The sequence below is a fragment of the Elephas maximus genome, chromosome 7 (genome assembly GCF_024166365.1).
Source record: "Elephas maximus indicus isolate mEleMax1 chromosome 7, mEleMax1 primary haplotype, whole genome shotgun sequence".
NCBI classification, from domain to species: Eukaryota; Metazoa; Chordata; class Mammalia; order Proboscidea; family Elephantidae; genus Elephas; species Elephas maximus.
This window is the reverse complement of record NC_064825.1, coordinates 18681049-18701257: the sequence shown is the minus strand read 5'-3', so window position 1 is coordinate 18701257 and position 20209 is coordinate 18681049. Positions and strand designations below refer to the sequence as shown.

The following is a 20209-nucleotide window of genomic DNA, read 5'->3' as shown; positions in this document are numbered from 1 at the left end:
CCCTATAGGACAGAGTAGAACTGCCCCATAGAGTTTCTAAGGACGATTCGAACTGCTGGCCCTTTGGTTAGCAGCCGTAGCACTTAACTGCTACGCCACCAGGGTTTCCTAAATATGTATAATAAAGTAAATTACAAAATATTTTGACTTGAACAATAATAAAAACATTCATCAGGGTTTCTCAACCTCAGCACTGCTGACATTTTGAACTAGATAATTCTTTGTGGTAGAGAGGCTGTCCTGTGCATTGTAAGATGTTTAGCAGCATTCCTGGTCTCTACCTTATAGATGTCATAGCATTCCACAGCTGGGACAATTAAAAAATGTCTCCAGACATTGCCAGATGTCCCCTGGGTGACAAAATTCACCCCTAGGTGAGACTTCCCTAGCAGAAAAAGAGACATGCCCATTTTTAGACACAAAAACTATTTTACCTCAGTCTCTACTACTTTAACATGATGTCCAGCATCCAGTCAAATATTACAAGACATAAAAAACACAGAAGGGAAAAAAAAAGCCAATATCATGAAACAAAACAATCAACAGAATGAGACACAGAAATAACTGAAATGCTGGAACTATCAGATAATTTAAGATAATTATGACTATGTTTAACTATGTTAAAGGTTATAACGGGAAAGACAGACAACATGCATAAACAGATGGGGAATTTTAGCAGAGATGGAAACTGTAAGAAAGAGTCTGAAGGAAATTTGCCAAGTAAAAACACTATAACAAGAATGAAGAATATTTCTAAGGGCTCAACAGTAGACTTGTTACAACTGAGAAAAGAACCAGTGAATTTGAAGATTAGGTCAATAGAAATTATCCAAACTGAAACACAAAGAGAAGAAAAAGAGTGGGGAAAAAATAAATAATAAATACATAAATCTCTTGGACAATATCAAGTAATCTAACAAGCACATATTGTAATTAGAATCCCAGTGTGGGAATTTTTAGCCTTTTTTGCTAGGAGGAAGAAGCTATGGATCCCATAGGAAGTTAGTTTTAGACACAGCTCCTCTTACTTGGGGTTAAGTACTTTTCTTGGATCCCAACTAGCATATTGTCAGACAACCTGTAAAGAATGCCTGGGATCATTTTCAGAAAAGCTGCTTGTAATTCTGTATTGGAATAAATGGGTACCAAAGTAAAAGAAATAAAATTGGACTCCTACTAAATACCATACATAAAAATCAATTTCAGGGGCATTACAGATTAAGAAGACATATAAAGCTTTTAGGACATAATATAGGAAAAATATCTTCCAACCTCAGTATAAGGAAGGAGTTCATAAATAGAGTATAAGGAACATAATCTGTAGAGGGAAAATTAACATATTTGACTACATCAGAATTGCAAACTTCATATCAAAATACCATTAAAAGAATGAGAAGACAATCCACAATGTGAGAGAATATGACACATATAATAAAGGACTTGTTCAAAATATGTAAAGAACTCCTATAGATCAATAATTTAAAAAGACAACCCAGTAGAAAAATTGGAAAATTAAAGACTTGATCAGGCACTTCACAACAAAGGAAAAGCAAATGGCCAGTAAACATTGATATATGCTGAACTTCATTGATAATAGGGAAATGCAAATTAAAACATTGAGATGCAGTATATATTTAATAGGCTGACGTAAGTTTAAAAGCCTGGCAGTACTAACTGTTGGAAAAGATGTGTAGCAATAGGAACTCTCATGTAATACTGGTAGGAGTGTAAGTTGCTGTAATCTCTTTGAGAAATGTTTTGATAAAATAGCACCTAATAAATTGAATATTTAATTTCAATTTGAATCATCAAAAATGAAAGGGAACCCATAAACATCGATATCCTAGACATTAGTGAGCTGAAATGGACTGCCATTGGCCATTTTGAATCAGACAGTCATATGGTCTACTATGCCAGGAATGACAGATTGGAGAAGAATGGCATTGCACTTATCGTCAAAAAGAACATTTCAAGATCAATCCTGAAGTACAGTGCTGTCAGTGATAGAATAATATTATATGCCTACAAGGAAGACCAATTAATACGACCATTATTCAAATTTACACACCAAACACTAAGGCCAAAGATGAGGAAATTGAAGATTTTTACCAACTTCTGCAGTCTCAAATTGATCAAACATGCAATCAGGATGCATTCATAATTACCGGTGATTGGCATAAGAAGGATTGGTAGTTGGAAAATACGGCCTTGGTGGTAGAAACGATGCTGGAGATTGCATGATAGAATTTTGGAAGACAAACGACTTCTTCATTGCAAATATCTTTTTTCACCAACATAAACAGGACTATACACATGGATTTCACCAGATGGAACACACAGGTATCAAATCAACTACCTCTGTGGAAAAAGACAATGGAAAAGCTCAATATCATCAGTCGGAACAAGGCCAGGGGCTGCAGTGGAACAGACCATCAATTGCTCATATGCATCTTCAAGTTGAAACTGAAGAAAATTAAAATAAGTCCACGAGTGCCAAAGTAGGACCTCGGGCATATCCAACCTGAATTTAGAGACCATCTCAAGAACAGATTTGACGAGTTGAATGCTAATGATCAAAGACCAGACAAGTCATGGAATGACATCAAGGACATCATACATGAAGAAAGCAAGAGGTCATTAAAAAGACAGGAAAGAAAGAAAAGACCAAAATGGATGTCAGAAGAGACTCTGCAACTTGCTCTTGAACATCGAGTAGCTAAAACGAAAGGAAGAAATGATGAAGTAAAAGAGCCGAATAGAAGATTTCAAAGGGTGGCTGGAGAAGACAAAGTAAAGTATTATAATGGCATGTGCAAAGACCTGGAGGTAGAAAACTAAAAGGGAAGAACACACTTGGCATTTCTCAAGTTGAAAGACCTGAAGAAAGAATTCAAGCCTCAAGTTACAATATTGAAGGATTCTATGGGGAAAATATTAAATGACACAGGAAACATAAAAAGAAGATGAAAGGAATACACCGTCACTATACCAAAAAGAATTGGTCAACGTTCAGCCATTTCAGGAGGTAGCATATGATCAGGAACCAATGGTCCTGAAGGAAGAAATCTGAGCTGCACTGAAGGCACTGGCAAAAAACAAGGCTCCAGGAATTGATGGAATACCAACTGAGATGTTTCAACAAACGGATGCAGCACTGGAAGTGCTAACTCATCTATGCCAAGAAATCTAGAGGACAGCTACCTGGCCAACTGACTGGAAGAGATGTGTATTTATGCCTATTCCCAAGAAAAGTGATCCAACTGAATGGGCAAATTATCGAACAATATCATTAAATTTTTTTTTAATCATTAATATCACTCAAGCAAAATTTTGCTGATGATCATTCAAAAGCAGCTGCAGCAGCACATCAACAGGGAACTGCCAGAAATTGAAGCCAGATTCAGAAGAGGACATGGAACCAGGGATATCATTGCTGATATCAGATGGATCCTGGCTGAAAGCAGAGAGTACCAGAAGGATGTTTACCTGTGTTTTATTGACTATGCAAAGGCATTTGTCTGTGGATCATAACAAATTATGGATAACATTGCAAAGAATGGGAATTCCAGGACACTTAACTGTGCTCATGAGGAACCTGTACATAGATCAAGAGGCAGAACAAGGGGACAATGCCTGGTTTAAAGTCAGGAAAGGCGTACGTCTCAGTTGTATCCTTTCATCATACTTAGTCAATCTGTATGCTGAACAAATAATTTGAGAGGCTGGACTATAAGAAGAAAAGCAGGGCATCAGGATTCAAGGAAGACTCATTAATAACCTGGGATATGCAGATGGCACAACTTTGCTTGTAAGTGAAGAGGACTTGAAGCACTTACTAATGAAGATCAAAGACCACAGCCGTCAGTATGGATTACACCTCAACATAAAACAAAAATCCTCACCACTGAACCAATAAGGAACATCATGATAAATGGAGAATAGACTGAAGTTGTCAAGGATTTCATTTTACTTGGATCCACAATCAACTTCTATGGAAGCAGCAGTCCAGAAATCAAATGGTGCATTGCATTGGGCAAATCTGCTGCAAAAGACCTCTTTAAAGTGTTGAAAAGCAAAGATGTCACCTTGAAGACTGAGGTGCGCCTGACCCAAACCATGGTGTTTTCAATTGCCTCATATGTGTGCAAAAGCTGGACAATGAATAAGGAAGACCGAAGAACTGACACCTTTGAGTTGTGGTGTTGGTGAAGAATATTGAATATACCATGGACCACCGAAAGAACAAACACATCTGTCCTGGAAGAAGTACAACTAGAAAGCTCCTTAGAAGCAAGAATGTCGAGACTACGTCTCACATACTTTGGACATGTTCTCAGGAGGGACCAGTCCCTGGAGAAGGCCATCATGCTTCGTAAATAGAGGGCCAGCAAAAAAGAGGAAGACCCTAAACAAGATGGAATGACACAGTGGCTGCAACAATGGGCTCAAGCATAACAAGAATTTTGAGAATGGCGCAGGACCAGGTGGTGTTTCGTTCTGTTGTACACAGGGTCACCATGAGTTGGAACCGATTGAACGGCACCTAACAACAACAATAAATTGAACATGAGCATATACTACAACTCAGCAATTTCACATCTAGATGCATACCCCAGAGAAAATCTTACACATGTGTATCAGGAGATGTATAAAAGCCGATACAGTCGTCATTGTTTATAAAAACCAAACATCAAAAGCATCTAAATTTGGTATATTCATGTAATGGAATACTATTGCACAAGAAAAATGAACGAACTGTAGCTACACACATCATTATGGAGTAATCTAAAATATATAACTTTGAGCAAAAAAAGGCAAATCACAGGCAAATAAAGACAGTATAAATCCATGAATGTGAAGTTCAAAAACAGGCAAAGGTAAGCAGTATTATTTTGGGGATATACAGGTATGTGTTAAAACTACAAAGAAGCAAAAGTCAGTATAGTGAGTTACCTCTGTGGTTAAGGGAAGGGGATGCAATCACTAAGACAGTTTGGAGGCCAGAAGCTCCAGGAAGCTTCCAATGTACTGATACTGTTCAGATTTCTTAATCCAGGTGATTACACAGATGTTAGCTTCATTGTTATTTTAAATATTCATATATATTTTATATAAACTTATGCCTGTATGTTAATTGCAACATTAAAATTTAGTATATTAATAAAAGGTGAGGAACTACAACCACAAAAACAACACAGAACTAAGGCTATAAATTTAAGATTAAAATTATGTGGATGAACAATTAAAAACTCAGGTTAGTCATTTGGAGTTTTTGTTTTGTTTTCTATTAGATGGGTCTACATATTTAAATGTTTCATGAAAAAGGTTGTGCCTACCTTTTTATTCTTCTGCCCAGATGCTTGCTATCCTGTGGACAAAAGCCTAAAAATTGAGAGGGTAAGGGTTGGCCAAATCACTCAACTTTTTTTCCCCAATAATAAATCAACAATTCCTCTTCTTTCTGGAGAGACTACAAGGAGGAAATTCCTTTTCTATTTAAAGAAGAAAAGACGAAGGAAGGAAGATTTAAGAAAAAAAGAAGAGAAAAGAGGAAAGAAAAGGAGGGAGGGAGGGAAGGAAGGAAGAAAGGAAAAAGAAAGGAAGAAAAAAAGACCTAACATTTGAGTAAGGATTGTTATATGAAATTCAAGTACTAGGAATTCTTTTCTGTCAACATAAGTTTTGTGTATTTGTTTTTCATCAAATTACCCCTATTTTCTAACCTAATATAAAGATTATGTCTGGGGTGAATAGAAAAAAAATCTCTTATTCAATTTTGAGTACTTTGGCACATTAGAATTTAATATTTTATTGTTTAGTCACTATTTCTCTTTCAATATACATAACTAAATATTTTTATATTATGGTACAATTATTTCAGATGTGCAAGAAACTGCTTGCAAAAATCCATCCATCAAAAATATTTTACAAATAATACCACTTCTGGTAAGTATTTAAAGCTTTTTTTTTTTTCCTTGCTTTAGGAAACTTCCTGATTTTATGTGTAAGGGTCCTGTGTTGATATTAGTATTACTGAAACTATCTTTAAAAGGGGTTTCCTCCCCCAATAACCTTTCATATATAAGGTATTTCATTAGAATGAAGCAAATATCCTCTCTAAAAAAAAAAGATCAGGATGTATAGATTTTTAGATCCAGAATATTTCATCAATCATGGGAGTAGTCGTGGGAGGTATCAATGTACCAATCTACAAATATTTTTAAATATTTAGTCTAATGGGAAATTTCCGAAGAAGGTTATGTTGGTAATGATCCCTGTCTTTGATCATATCTCTTCCATATTTTCAGAGTCAAAACTAGACATTATTATTTTGAAAAATGTTTTTTGCCTTGGCACTGGGCTCTGGTAAAGATACACGTATAAATGAGAAAGAATCAGTGCATTTAGGATTTTGTACAGTCTTTTTTTAATTAGGAAGAAAGACATACATGTGGTAAATGAATAATTTATTTTATAAGGACCAGCACAAAGCTGGTTCCTATGAGGCAGAGGTTAAAGATTCCCAAATGTCTAACTTTTCGAGCTGCTGTACTACTCCATCATCATTTTTCTGCATGTGGAAATCCAAATTTCCCCACACCATGTGTTGAAGAGACTCTTCTTTCCCCATCAAATGGACTTGACCCCTTGTCAAAAATCAGTTGACCATAGATGTGTGGGTTTATTTCTGGACTCTCAGTTTGATTCCATTGGTCTTTGTGTCTATTGTTACACTAGTACCAGGCTGTTTTGATTATTATAGCTATTGGGTATGTTTTAAAATCAGGAAGTGTGAGTCCTTCTACTTTGTTTCTTCTTTCAACATTGTTTTAGCTATTCAGGGCCTCTTTGCCATTCCATATAAAGTTGAGGATTGGTTTGTTCTTTTTCTGTAAAGAAGGCCATTGGAATTTTCATAGGGATTTCATTGAATCTATAGATTACTTTGGGTAGTATTGACATCTTAACAACAGTAAGTCTGCCAATCCATGAACATGGAATAGCTTTCCATTTATTTAAGTCTCCTTTAATCTCTTTCAGCAGTGTTTTATAGTTTTCATTGTATAAGTCCTTTGCATCCCTGGTTAGATTTATTCCTAGGTATTTTATTCTCTTAGATGATACTGTAAATGGAATTGTTTCCCCAATTTCCCTTTCATATTTTCCATCACTGGTATATAGAAACCCAAGTGATTTTTGTTTGCTGACCTTGTGCCCTGCAATTTTGCTAAATTCCTCTATTAACTCTACAAGTTTTCTTGTGTACTCTGGGATTTCCTATATATAGGGTCATATCATCCACAAATAGAGATAATTTTACTTCCTCTTTTCCAATCTGGATACCTTTTATTTCTTTTTCTTGTCTTAGTGCTCTGGTTAGGACTTCCAATACAATATTGAATAGAAGTGGTGAGAGCGGGCATCCTTGTCTTGTTCCTGATTTGAAGGGGAAACTCAGTCTTTCTACATTAAGTATAATGTTGGCTGTTGGCTTTCATATATAACCTGAATCATATTGAGGAATTTCCCTTTTATTCCAGTCTTCTTTAGGGTTATCATCAAGAAAGGGCACTGAATTTCATCAAATGCTTTTTCTGCATCCATAGAGGTGATCATGTGGTTCTTTTCCTTTGTTTTATTGATAAGAAATGGTAGGTATTTTGGGTTTGCATTGCAGCAACCCTGTTATACTCTATTGTTTTCATGTTGCCTCTATTAAGATGTCATTATAAATATTATTAGAAAGTGTTTTCCTCTTTGTAGTCAGCCCCTAACAGAGTGCTGATACATGGTAGGAACCCAAGCAATGTCTATTCAATGAATAAAAAGAGAACAATATGAAAACTTCGGTAAAAAGAAAAAAACAGGCTGCTGTGGTTGCTGAAAGGAGGTAAATTCTAAATTTGGGGCAGTATGAAGACTTAAATAAATGGAAAAATGTTCCATATTCATGGATTGAAAGACTTAATATTGTTAAGATGTCAATACTACCCAAAATGATCTATGGATTCAATGAAAACTCCAATGGCCTTCTTTACAGAAATAGAAAAACCAATCTTCAACTTTACATGGAATGACAAGAGGCCCTGAATAGCTAAAACAATTTTGAAAGAAGAACAAATTAGGAGGACTCACACTTCCTGATTTTAAAACATACCAAATAGCTATAGTAATCAAAACAGCCTGGTACTAGTGTAACAATAGACACAAAGACCAATGGAATCAAACTGAGAGTCCAGAAATAAACCCACATCTATGGTCAACTGATTTTTGACAAGCGTGCCAAGTCCATTTGATGGGGAAAGAAGAGTCTCTTCAATAACTGGTGCTGAGAAAATTGGATTTCCACATGCAGAAAAATCAAACAGTATCCATGCCTAACACCGTAAACAAAAACAAATTCATAATAGATTAAGGACCTAAGTGTGCAAACTAAAATGGTAAAATTCTTAGAAAAACAAGCAGGGGCAACACTGTCAGGCCTATAATTGCAACAATAGATTATCTAATATAATAACAAACAGCAAAAGGCAAAATAAATGGGACTTCTTACAAATTCAAAATATTTAATCAAAAGACTTTACCAAAAAAGATAAGCTAGTGACTTGGAACATATCTTTGGAAACCATATATCAGACAAGAATCTAATAAGCAAAATATATATAAAACTCAGACAATTTAACAGCAAAAAGACAACCGAGTCATAAAATGGGCAAAGGACTTGAATAGACATTTCACCAAAGAGGACACTCAGATGGACACCAAACTCATGAAAAGATGCTCAGTGCCACTAACCATCAGAGAACTGCAAATCAAAACCACAATGGGGTACCATTTCACTCTGACTAGGATAGCTAAGGTTTATAAAAAGTGAAAATAGAGGCGGGGCCAAGATGGCGGACTAGGTGGACGCTACCGCGGATCCCTCTTGCAACAAAGACTCGGAAAAACAAGTGAATCGATCACATACATAACAATCTATGAACTCTGAACAACAAACACAGATTTAGAGACGGAAAACGAACAAATACGGGGAGGCAGCGATTGTTTTCAGAGCCTGGAGCCAGCGTACCAGTCAGGTGACCTTCGGCGCCCGATTTGGGGCAGAGCCCGGGGGGCAGACGGCACAAACAAGGGGCCCAGCCCTAGCGCCCGAACTCATTCCGGGAGGGGGCCCAGCCAGTTCGCGCGAGCAGCGTGGCGGCGCAGCCGGTGGGAGAAGTCCCCAGGAGGCAGTGACTGCTCTTGGAGCGGGGAGAGCGGCGTCCCAGCCGGGGAGCCATCCTGCCGGGATTTTGGCAGCGCGGGCGCGGCATAAGCGCGGGGAGCAGCTCCATCCCTGTGAACTGACCCCGGGGGGGGGCCCAGCAGGTTCGCATAGGCGGCGTGGCGGCGCAGCCAGTGGGAGAAATCCCCGGGAGGCAGTGACTGGTCTTGGAGCAGGGACAGCAGCGTCCCAGCCGGGACGCGCGGTTGCGGCGCAGGCGCGGGGAGCTGCTCCACTCTCCTGAGCCGACCCGGGAGGGGCCCAGCTGGTTCGCAGAGGCGGCACAGCAACGCGGCTGGCAGGACGGGGAGTCCCCGGGAGGCAGCGACTGATTTTGGAGTCGGGAGTGCACCGTCCCAGTAGGGGAGCCTTAACCTTCGGTGTGGGGCTGACAGCGGAGGATCTGACAGTGACTCCAGCGGGCCAGACCTCCTGGGGGCAATCTCCACACAGCCAGCATACATAGGCGACGTGCCCCACGGAAATCTCAGATATAATAGTCATTCCAAGCAAGACAAGCAACTCTGGCTATATTCTGAGGTGCTACTCTCCTATCTCGCTGATCCCTCCCCCACCCTCCCCAGGCGACTTCATTAACATCCAAATAGCCTGAGCCAGAGGGAGAACTCTGATAGGGATCTGACTGCATTTTTTTTAGCGGATTTTCTGGAAAAACTAGTTTCCCAGTGATGGCTCAGAGACAGCAGTCCATATCAAACCACATAAAGAAGCAGACCATGACAGCTTCTCCAACCCCCCAAACCAAAGAATCAAAATCTTTCCCAAATGAAGATACAATCCTGGAATTATCAGATACAGAATATAAAAAACTAATTTACAGAATGCTTCAAGACATCACAAACGAAATAAGGCAAACTACAGAAAAAGCCAAGGAACACACTGATAAAACTGTTGAAGAACTCAAAAAGATTATTCAAGAACATAGTGGAAAAATTAGTAAGTTGCAAGAATCCATAGAGAGACAGCATGTAGAAATCCAAAAGATTAACAATAAAATTACAGAATTAGACAATGCAATAGGAAGTCAGAGGAGCAGACTCAAGCAATTAGAATGCAGACTGGGACATCTGGAGGACCAGGGAATCAACATCAACATAGCTGAAAAAAAATCAGATAAAAGAATTTTAAAAAATGAGAAACCCTAAGAATCATGTGGGACTCTATCAAGAAGGATAACTTGCGAGTGATTGGAGTCCCAGAACAGGGAGGGGGGACAGAAAACACAGAGAAAATAGTTGAAGAACTCCTGACACAAAACTTCCCTGACATCATGAAAGATGAAAGGATATCTGTCCAAGATGCTCATCGAACCCCATTTAAGATTGATCCAAAAAGAAAAACACCAAGACATATTATCATCAAACTCGCCAAAACCAAAGATAAACAGAAAATTTTAAAAGCAGCCAGGGAGAAAAGAAAGGTTTCCTTCAAGGGAGAATCAATAAGAATAAGTTCAGAGTACTCAGCAGAAACCATGCAGGCAAGAAGGGAATGGGACGACATATACAGAACACTGAAGGAGAAAAACTGCCAGCCAAGGATCATATATCCAGCAAAACTCTCTCTGAAATATGAAGGAGAAATTAAGATATTTACAGATAAACACAAGTTTAGAGAATTTCCAAAAACCAAACCAAAGCTACAAGAAACACTAAAGGATATTGTTTGGTCTGAAAACCAATAATATCAGGTACCAGCACAATACAAGGTCACAAAACAGAACATCCTGATATCAACTCAAATAGGGAAATCACAAAAACAAACAAATTAAGATTAATTAAATAAATAAATAAATAAAATAATACACATAACAGGGAATCATGGAAGTCAATAGGTAAAAGATCACAATAATCAAAAACAGGGACTAAATACAGGAGGCATTGAACTGCCAGATGGAGAGTGATACAAGGCGATATAGAACGTTACAAGTTAGGTTTTTACTTAGAAAAATAGGGGTAAATAATAAGGTAACCACAAAAAGGTATAACAACTCCATAACTCAAGATAAAAGCCAAGAAAAACGTAACGACTCAACTAACATAAAGTCAAACACTATGAAAATGAGGATCTCACAAGCTACTAAGAAAAACGTCTCAGCATAAAAAAGTATGTGGAAAAATGAAATGGCCAACAACACACATGAAAAGGCATCAAAATGACAGCACTAAAAACTTATTTATCTATAATTACGCTGAATGTAAATGGACTAAATGCACCAATAAAGAGACAGAGAGTCACGGACTGGATAAAGAAACACGATCCATCTATATGCTGCCTACAAGAGACACACCTTAGACTTAGAGACACAAACAAACTAAAACTCAAAGGATGGAAAAAAATATATCAAGCAAACAATAAGCAAAAAAGAAGAGGAGTAGCAATATTAATTTCTGACAAAATAGACTTTAGACTTAAATCCACCACAAAGGATAAAGAAGGACACTATATAATGATAAAAGGGACAATTGATCAGGAAGACATAACCATATTAAATATTTACGCACCTAATGACAGGGCTGCAAGATACATAAATCAAATTTTAACAGAATTGAAAAGTGAGATAGACACCTCCACAATTAGAGTAGGAGACTTCAACACACCACTTTCGGAGAAAGACAGGACATCCAGTAAGAAGCTCAGTAGAGACACGGAAGACCTACTTACAACAATCAACCAACCTGACCTCATCGACTTATACAGAACTCTCCACCCAACTGCTGCAAAATATACTTTTTTTTCTAGCACACATGGAACATTCTCTAGAATAGACCACATATTAGGTCATAAAACAAACCTTTGCAGAGTCCAAAACATTGAAATATTACAAAGCATCTTCTCAGACCTCAAGGCAATAAAACTAGAAATCAATAACAGAAAAACTAGGGAAAAGAAATCAAATACTTGGAAAATGAACAATACCCTCCTGAAAAAAGACTGGGTTATAGAAGACATCAAGGAGGGAATAAGGAAATTCATAGAATGCAACGAGAATGAAAATACTTCCTATCAAAACCTCTGGGACACAGCAAAAGCAGTTCTCAGAGGCCAATTTATATCAATAAATGCACACATACAAAAAGAAGAAAGAGCCAAAATCAGAGAACTGTCCCGACAGCTTGAACAAATAGAAAGTGAGCAACAAAAGAACCCATCAGGCACCAGAAGAAAACAAATAATAAAAATTAGAGCTGAACTAAATGAATTAGAGAACAGAAAAACAATTGAAAGAATTAACAAAACCAAAAGCTGGTTCTTTGAAAAAATTAACAAAATTGATAAACCATTGGCTAGACTGACTAAAGAAATACAGGAAAGGAAACAAATAACCCGAATAAGAAACGAGAAGGGCCACATCACAACAGAACCAAATGAAATTAAAAGAATCATTTCAGATTACTACGAAAAATTGTACTCTAACAAATTTGAAAACCTAGAAGAAATGGATGAATTCTTGGAAAAACACTACCTACCTAAACTAACACATTCAGAAGTAGAACAACTAAATAGACCCATAACAAAAAAAGAGATTGAAACGGTAATCAAAAAACTTCCAACAAAAAAAAGGCCTGGCCTAGACGGCTTCACTGCAGAGTTCTACCAAACTTTCAGAGAAGACTTAACACCACTACTACTGAAGGTATTTCAAAGCTTTATAAAAAATGACGGAATACTACCCAACTCATTCTATGAAGCCACCATCTCCCTGATACCAAAACCAGGTAAAGACATTACAAAAAAAGAAAATTATAGACCTATATCCCTCATGAACATAGATGCAAAAATCCTCAACAAAATTCTAGCCAATAGAATCCAACAACACATCAAAAAAATAATTCACCATGATCAAGTGGGATTTATACCAGGTATGCAAGGCTGGTTTAATATCAGAAAAACCATTAATGTAATCCATCACATAAATAAAACAAAAGATAAAAACCACATGATCTTATCAATTGATGCAGAAAAGGCATTTGACAAAGTCCAACACCCATTTATGATAAAAACTCTTACCAAAATAGGAGTTGAAGGAGAATTCCTCAACATAATAAAGGGCATCTATGCAAAGCCAACAGCCAATATCACTCTAAATGGAGAGAACCTGAAAGCATTTCCCTTGAGAACGGGAACCAGACAAGGATGCCCTTTATCACCGCTCTTATTCAACATCGTACTTGAAGTCCTAGCCAGGGCAATTAGGCTAGACAAAGAAATAAAGGGTATCCGGATTGGCAAGGAGGAAGTAAAGTTATCACTATTTGCAGATGCCATGATCTTATACACAGAAAACCCTAAGGAATCCTCCAGAAAACTACTGAAACTAATAGAAGAGTTTGGCAGAGTCTCAGGTTATAAAATAAACATACAAAAATCAGTTGGATTCCTCTACATCAACAAAAAGAACACCAAAGAGGAAATAACCAAATCAATACCATTCACAGTAGCCCCCAAGAAGATAAGATACTTAGGAATAAATCTTACCAAGGATGTAAAAGACCTATACAAAGAAAACTACAAAGCTCTACTACAAGAAATTCAAAACGACTTGCTTAAGTGGAAAAACATACCTTGCTCATGGATAGGAAGCCTTAACATAGTAAAAATGTCTATTCTACCAAAAGCCATCTATACATATAACGCACTTCCGATCCAAATTCCAATGTCATATTTTAAGGGGATAGAGAAACAAATCACCAATTTCATATGGAAGGGAAAGAAGCCCCGGATAAGCAAAGCATTACTGAAAAAGAAGAAGAAAGTGGGAGGCCTCACTCTACCTGATTTCAGAACCTATTATACAGCCACAGTAGTCAAAACAGCCTGGTATTGGTACAACAACAGGCACATAGACCAATGGAATAGAATTGAGAACCCAGATATAAATCCATCCACGTATGAGCAGCTGATATTTGACAAAGGCCCAGTGTCAGTTAATTGGGGAAAAGATAGTCTTTTTAACAAATGGTGCTGGCATAACTGGATATCCATTTGCAAAAGAATGAAACAGGACCCATACCTCACACCATGCATAAAAACTAACTCCAAGTGGATCAAAGACCTAAACATAAAGACTAAAACGATAAAGATCATGGAAGAAAAAATAGGGACAACCTTAGGAGCCCTAATACAAGGCATAAACAGAATACAAAACATTACCAAAAATGATGAAGAGAAACCAGATAACTGCGAGCTCCTAAAAATCCAACACCTATGCTCATCTAAAGACTTCACCAAAAGAGTAAAAAGACCACCTACAGACTGGGAAAGAATTTTCAGCTATGACATCTCAGACCAGCGCCTGATCTCTAAAATCTGCATGATCCTGTCAAAACTCAACCACAAAAAGACAAACAACCCAATCAAGAAGTGGGCAAAGGATATGAACACACATTTCACTAAAGAAGATATTCAGGCAGCTAACAGATACATGAGAAAATGCTCTCGATCATTAGCCATTAGAGAAATGCAAATTAAAACTACGATGAGATTCCATCTCACTCCAACAAGGCTGGCATTAATCCAAAAAACACAAAATAATAAATGTTGGAGAGGCTGCGGAGAGATTGGAACTCTCATACACTGCTGGTGGGATTGTAAAATGGTACAACCACTTTGGAAATCTATCTGGCGTTATCTTAAACAGTTAGAAATTGAACTACCATACAACCCAGAAATCCCACTCCTCAGAATATACCCTAGAGATACAAGGGTCATGGTTTCATCGGACATCCCAGTTAATTGGCCTGATACTGTGTTTAGTGCATCTGTTCCACTTCCTAGTTTGTTTCATAATGCCTGGGGTCTTAAAAGCTTGCAAGTGGCCATCCAAGGCTCAACAATTGGACTCTATTCACCTGGAGCAACAGAAGAAGAAGAAGAGTTAGTACTAAGAGGAGGATATGGAATGTGTGGCTAAAATGCCTCCATGAACAACAGACTAGAAGAACTGGACGGTGCCCAGCTACTATTACTGAACATTTCGATCAAAGATTCCATAGAATTCTGATCAAAAGGGGGAAAATGTAGAACAGAATTTCAAATTCTCATGGACTCCAGCCTTCTGGAGCCACGGAGGGTGGGTGAACCCCTGAAACTATTGCCTGGAGATAATCTTTAAACCTTAAACCAAAAATATCCCCTGAAGTCATCCTAAAATTGAACAGTAGTTTAGCTTAACTAGTAAAAAAAAAAAAAAAGATCTGCCTTGAGCATTATGTTCTAAGAACTGTTTATATGGGATCAAATTGACAATAACAACTTGAAAGCTTAGACAGAAACCTTTAGAGGGAAGTGACTTGATGATAATGGGGGAGGAACAACTCAAAAGAAGGGCGATGATGGTTGCATAACTCAAAGAATGTAATCAGTGTCACTAAATTGTACAAATAGAAACTGTTGAATTGGTGTACATTTTGCTGTGTATATTCTCAACAACAATAAAATTTTAAAAAACAAAAAACACCTACCATTTTCTAGGATTATGACTTTTCAGTATAAAAACTATGAATCTCAGAACCAAAGTTTTCATTTTAGAGGATTTTATTTAGTTTTTAAAATTAAAAAAAAAATGAATTTTTAACAATCATCCTCCCAAGCAACTTACTTCTTTAGGCCAATATGTTGTTGTTGTGTGGTTAGGTGTTGTCAAGTCGATTCCGACTCCTAGTAACCCCGTGTACAACAAAACAAAACACTGCCGGGTCCTGTACCATCCTCACAATTGTTGCTATGTCTAAGTCCATTGTTGCAGCCACTGTGTCAATCCAGCTTGTTGAGGGTCTTTCTCTTTTTTGCTGACCTTCTACTTTACCAAGCGTGATGTAGTTTACCAGGGAAGGGTGCCCCCTGATAGCGTGTCCAAAGTGAGATGACGTCTCATCATCCTTGCTTCTAAGGAGTATTCTGGCTGTACTTTTTCCAAGACAGATTTATTCATTCTTCTGGTAGTCCATGGTATATTCAGTATTCTTCCCAACACCACAATTGAAAGGTTCTTCAGTCTTCCCTATTCATTGTCCAGCTTTCTCACGCGTATGAGGTGACTGAAAATATCATGGCTTGGGTCAGGTGCACCCCAGTCCTCAAAATGACATCTTTGCTTTTTAACATTTTAAAGAGGTCTTTTGCAGCAGATTTGCCCATCAGTGTTGATCATGGATCCAAGTAAAATGAAGTCCTTGACAGCTTCAATATTTTGTCCGTTTATCATGATGTTGCTTATTGATCCAGTCGTGAGGATTTTTGTTTTCTTTATGTTGAGGTGTAATCCATACTGAAGGCTGTAATCATTGATCTTTATCAGTAAGTGCTTCAAGTCCTCTTCACTTTCAGCAACCAAGGTTGTGACATTTGCATATTACAGGTTGTTAATGAGTCTTCCTTCAATCCTGCTGCCACATTCTTCTTCCTATAGTCCAGCTTCTCAGATTTATTTGCTCAGCATACAGACTGAATAAATATGGCGAAAGGATACAACCCTGATGCACACTTTTCCTGATATCATTAATATCACACGCAAGTAAAATTTTGCTGAAGATCATTCAGAAATGGTTATAGCAGTACATAGACAGGGAACTGCTGGAAATTCAAGCTGAATTCAGAAGAAGACATGGAACAAGGGAATTCACTGCTGATGTCAGATGGATCTTTGCTGAAAGTACAGAATATCAGAAAGATGTTTACCTGTGTTTTCTTGACTATACAAAGGCATTTTACTGTGTGAATCATAACAAATTATGGATAATATTGGGACAAATGGGAGCACTTAACTGTGCTCTTACAGAACCTGTACATAGATCAAGAAGCAGTCATTCGAACAGAACAAGGGGATACTGCGTGGTAAACCAATATATGTTGTTAAATTACCCATAGGTTGTTACATAGGCTGCAAACATCTAGTGTAGAAAATAATCTTTTTTTAATTTTGACCTTTTATACAACAGGTGATAGAAAGCGCCTTTTAAGCACATCTTACTAGTTGTTAAAAGTGAAGGTTATGCATTATTATAGTTAGTATGATGACTTACACATAGTGATACTAAGTTGTGTTGAAGCACTTGAGAATTTGAGTTAAGTTCAGTCTTACAATCTGTAATCTATAAGGAGATCTACCTGTTTAAGTCTGTGAACACTGCAGTAAAAGAATATTTTTAAATTATGTTACAGAACAGTGAGCCACAGGCTGGCCTTTCTGGATCCAGATCGCAGAGAAAATACTTGTGAAGTATAATATTAACTGTTAAATGGAATCATTATTTTTGAGAATCTCCTGTAAATACATATTCCTAAATTTGTTAATTATTTAAAGCACTGTACTTAGCCACAAAATAAAGGTAAATCATAACATAGGTAGTAGATATAATCACCTCATTTACATTTATGCTAAAAATTATACTTTATTATGTATTGTATTGATAAATACATTTTTAATAAATGGGAATACTTCATTGTTTTTAATAAGCATGCTCCTGGATATAAATTCATTATATTTGAAAATAAAGGACAACATATTTTGTTATTCAAATTATGTATTAGCTGTAGTTGTGAAGCTTTGTTTTTCTGAAATTCCTAATAAATTCTAGTAAATTTTGTAAAATGGTATACAAAGTTTAAGATTAATAATAAATTTCGTATAAATAGTACATCTATTTGTTTACGACCGTGCAGGATCTGTATACTTTGGAAATGTTACCAAGGGATCTTGTTATCAACTCTGCATGTTTAAAAACTATTATCAGTTTATCCAAGGGTGATTATCTCTCAAACTCTGGCTACATTAGTAAAAGTCACAAGGGACTGAATGGTAAATGTGAAAAATAAACTGCAATCCCAACTGGATTACTTAAATTGCCTGATGAGTATGTTCTTTTCCCAATAGGAATATCTACTGGTAAACCAGATTTACAAGTTTGCTGCTTAAAATATGGAAGCAAAGCCAAAAGTTGTATGATCTTTAAAAAAAAATTTATAGAATTACAATGGCCTTTTCGTTTCCCCGAACTAGTCTTGCACCAAGCTTTCATAACCCCTCATCTGCACTATTTCAAACTGAACTTCTTGACTCTGCAAGGAAAAGGCTGCTAGAATGGCATATTTTAAATGTGAGTGAAAATCTACTATAGCAATCCCCTCTTAAAAGTTTCCAGAGCTTTCCCTTTGGCTTGTGATTGTTAGGTGCCGTTGAGTCAGTTCCAGCTTATACTGACCCTGTGCACAACAGAATGAAACACTGCCCAGTCCTGCACCATCCTCACGATGTTTGCTACACTTGAGCCCATTGTTGCAGCCACTGTGTTAATCCATCTCATTGAGGGTCTTCCCCTTTTTCGCTGACTCTCCACCAAGTGTGATGTCCTTCTCCAGGGACTGGTTCCTCCTGGTAACATGTCCAAAGTACATGAGACAAAGTCTCATCATCTTCACTTCAGCTACTGGAAAAAATTTTCACTCCTTAGTATAGCATGTAAGATACTTCATATTTTGGTTCCTCCCTGTTTACCTAGCATAATCTTTATCATCTTTCCCACCACACCACTTATTCCAATATACCAAACTATAGTTCCCCAAATACAACTATTTCACGCCTCTGCCTTTACACATGGGATGCCGACACACTGTGCTTACCATCTGCCTGATAAACCTTTATTCATTCTTTTAAATCCTGCTCAAGTTGAAATTTCTCCAGTTTTTCCTAATAATCCTCATCTATACAAATTAGGCCTTTGTACCCTGAATTGTAATTATTTGTGTATTCATATGGGTTTTAAATCAAGAGCTCCTGGGAGACAGAGATAGTCAGTCATCTTTGCGCCCTTAGGCATTAAAATAGGGCACATAATGGAGTATCAAAATAATGAAAAAAGGAACAAAATATTCAATTATTCAACTTATCAAGCCCTTGCTGTGCGCCAGATACTGCTCTAATTGTTTGGGATACAATAGAAGACAAACCAAAGTATTTGGCCTTATGGAACGTATATTTTAGTGGGAAATACAAGTTTTTTTTTTTTTTAATTTTAATAGTCCATCAGTTATAAGTGTACTACAGCAGTTATAAGTAGACTTGCACGTGGTAAGAGAATAGAGAATGATAGGAATACTACTTTAGATAGAGGTGGAATGGTCAGAGAAGGTCTCACTTGAACAGAGCGATCTGAGTGAAGTGAGGATGCTGACCTTGGTGATAACATGGGAGAAAACCACCCTACATAGAGGGAACAGTGAGTGCAAAGGACCTGATACAGAAACGTGCTTGACATGTTTTAGGGATAGCAAGACTGGCATGGCTAAGGAGCAGTGAGTAAAGCAAAATTAGGGGAAATTAAGTTGAAGAAGCATCCATGAGTAAGATCATGTAGATCTTGTAAGCCATAGGAAGGACTTGGATTTTGATCTAGAACCCTTTTGCAGGGCTTACAGTAAGCGAGGGACATAATTCTTTTAAAAAGGATCACTCTGGTGTCTGACAGTACACCTAGGGGATGGAGGGAGGTGGCATGTATTTAAGTAGAGAGACAAACTAAACTGCTTTTACAATATTTTAAATCAACTTGACAGCAACTAACAACAACAACAAAGAGAAATTAATGGCTTGGACTTCCCTTAATCACCATTCTATCAATAAAATAGCAGTACTACATAAATGTTTAATTAACTATTAGTTATAGTCAAGTTGGAAACCCTGGTGGCATAGTGGTTAAGTGCTATGGCTGCTAACCAAGAGGTCGGCAGTTCAAATCCGCCATGCGCCCCTTGGAAACTCTATGGGGCAGTTCTACTCTGTCCTATAGGGTCGCTATGAGTTGAATTGACTCGACGGCAGTGGTTTTTGGTTTATAGTCAAGTTACTGTAAGATTTATGAAATAGTCTAGTATCTCAGGAACAAATTTTGGTTTGCTTCTCCTCATTTACAGTAAATGAAT

The 20209-nt window shown here is 37.4% G+C and overlaps 1 protein-coding gene across 4 annotated transcripts in view; it reads left to right on the top strand.

Moving 5' to 3' along the window:
* Nucleotides 1-18117, top strand: part of CEP126 (centrosomal protein 126) — an 84191-nt gene extending 66074 nt beyond the window's left edge. For 3 of the 4 annotated variants that reach the window (XM_049889881.1, XM_049889884.1, XM_049889883.1), the window contains 2 exons: nt 5882-5946; nt 17453-18117. In XM_049889881.1, coding sequence (XP_049745838.1) covers nt 5882-5946; nt 17453-17509 — 122 coding nt within the window. In that variant the 3' untranslated portion in view covers nt 17510-18117. Of the gene's footprint in view, nt 1-5881; nt 5947-16649; nt 17426-17452 lie in introns of those variants that run through there. The other variant, XM_049889882.1, reaches the window with a different exon arrangement.
* The last annotated feature ends 2092 nt before the right edge of the window (nt 18118-20209 follow it).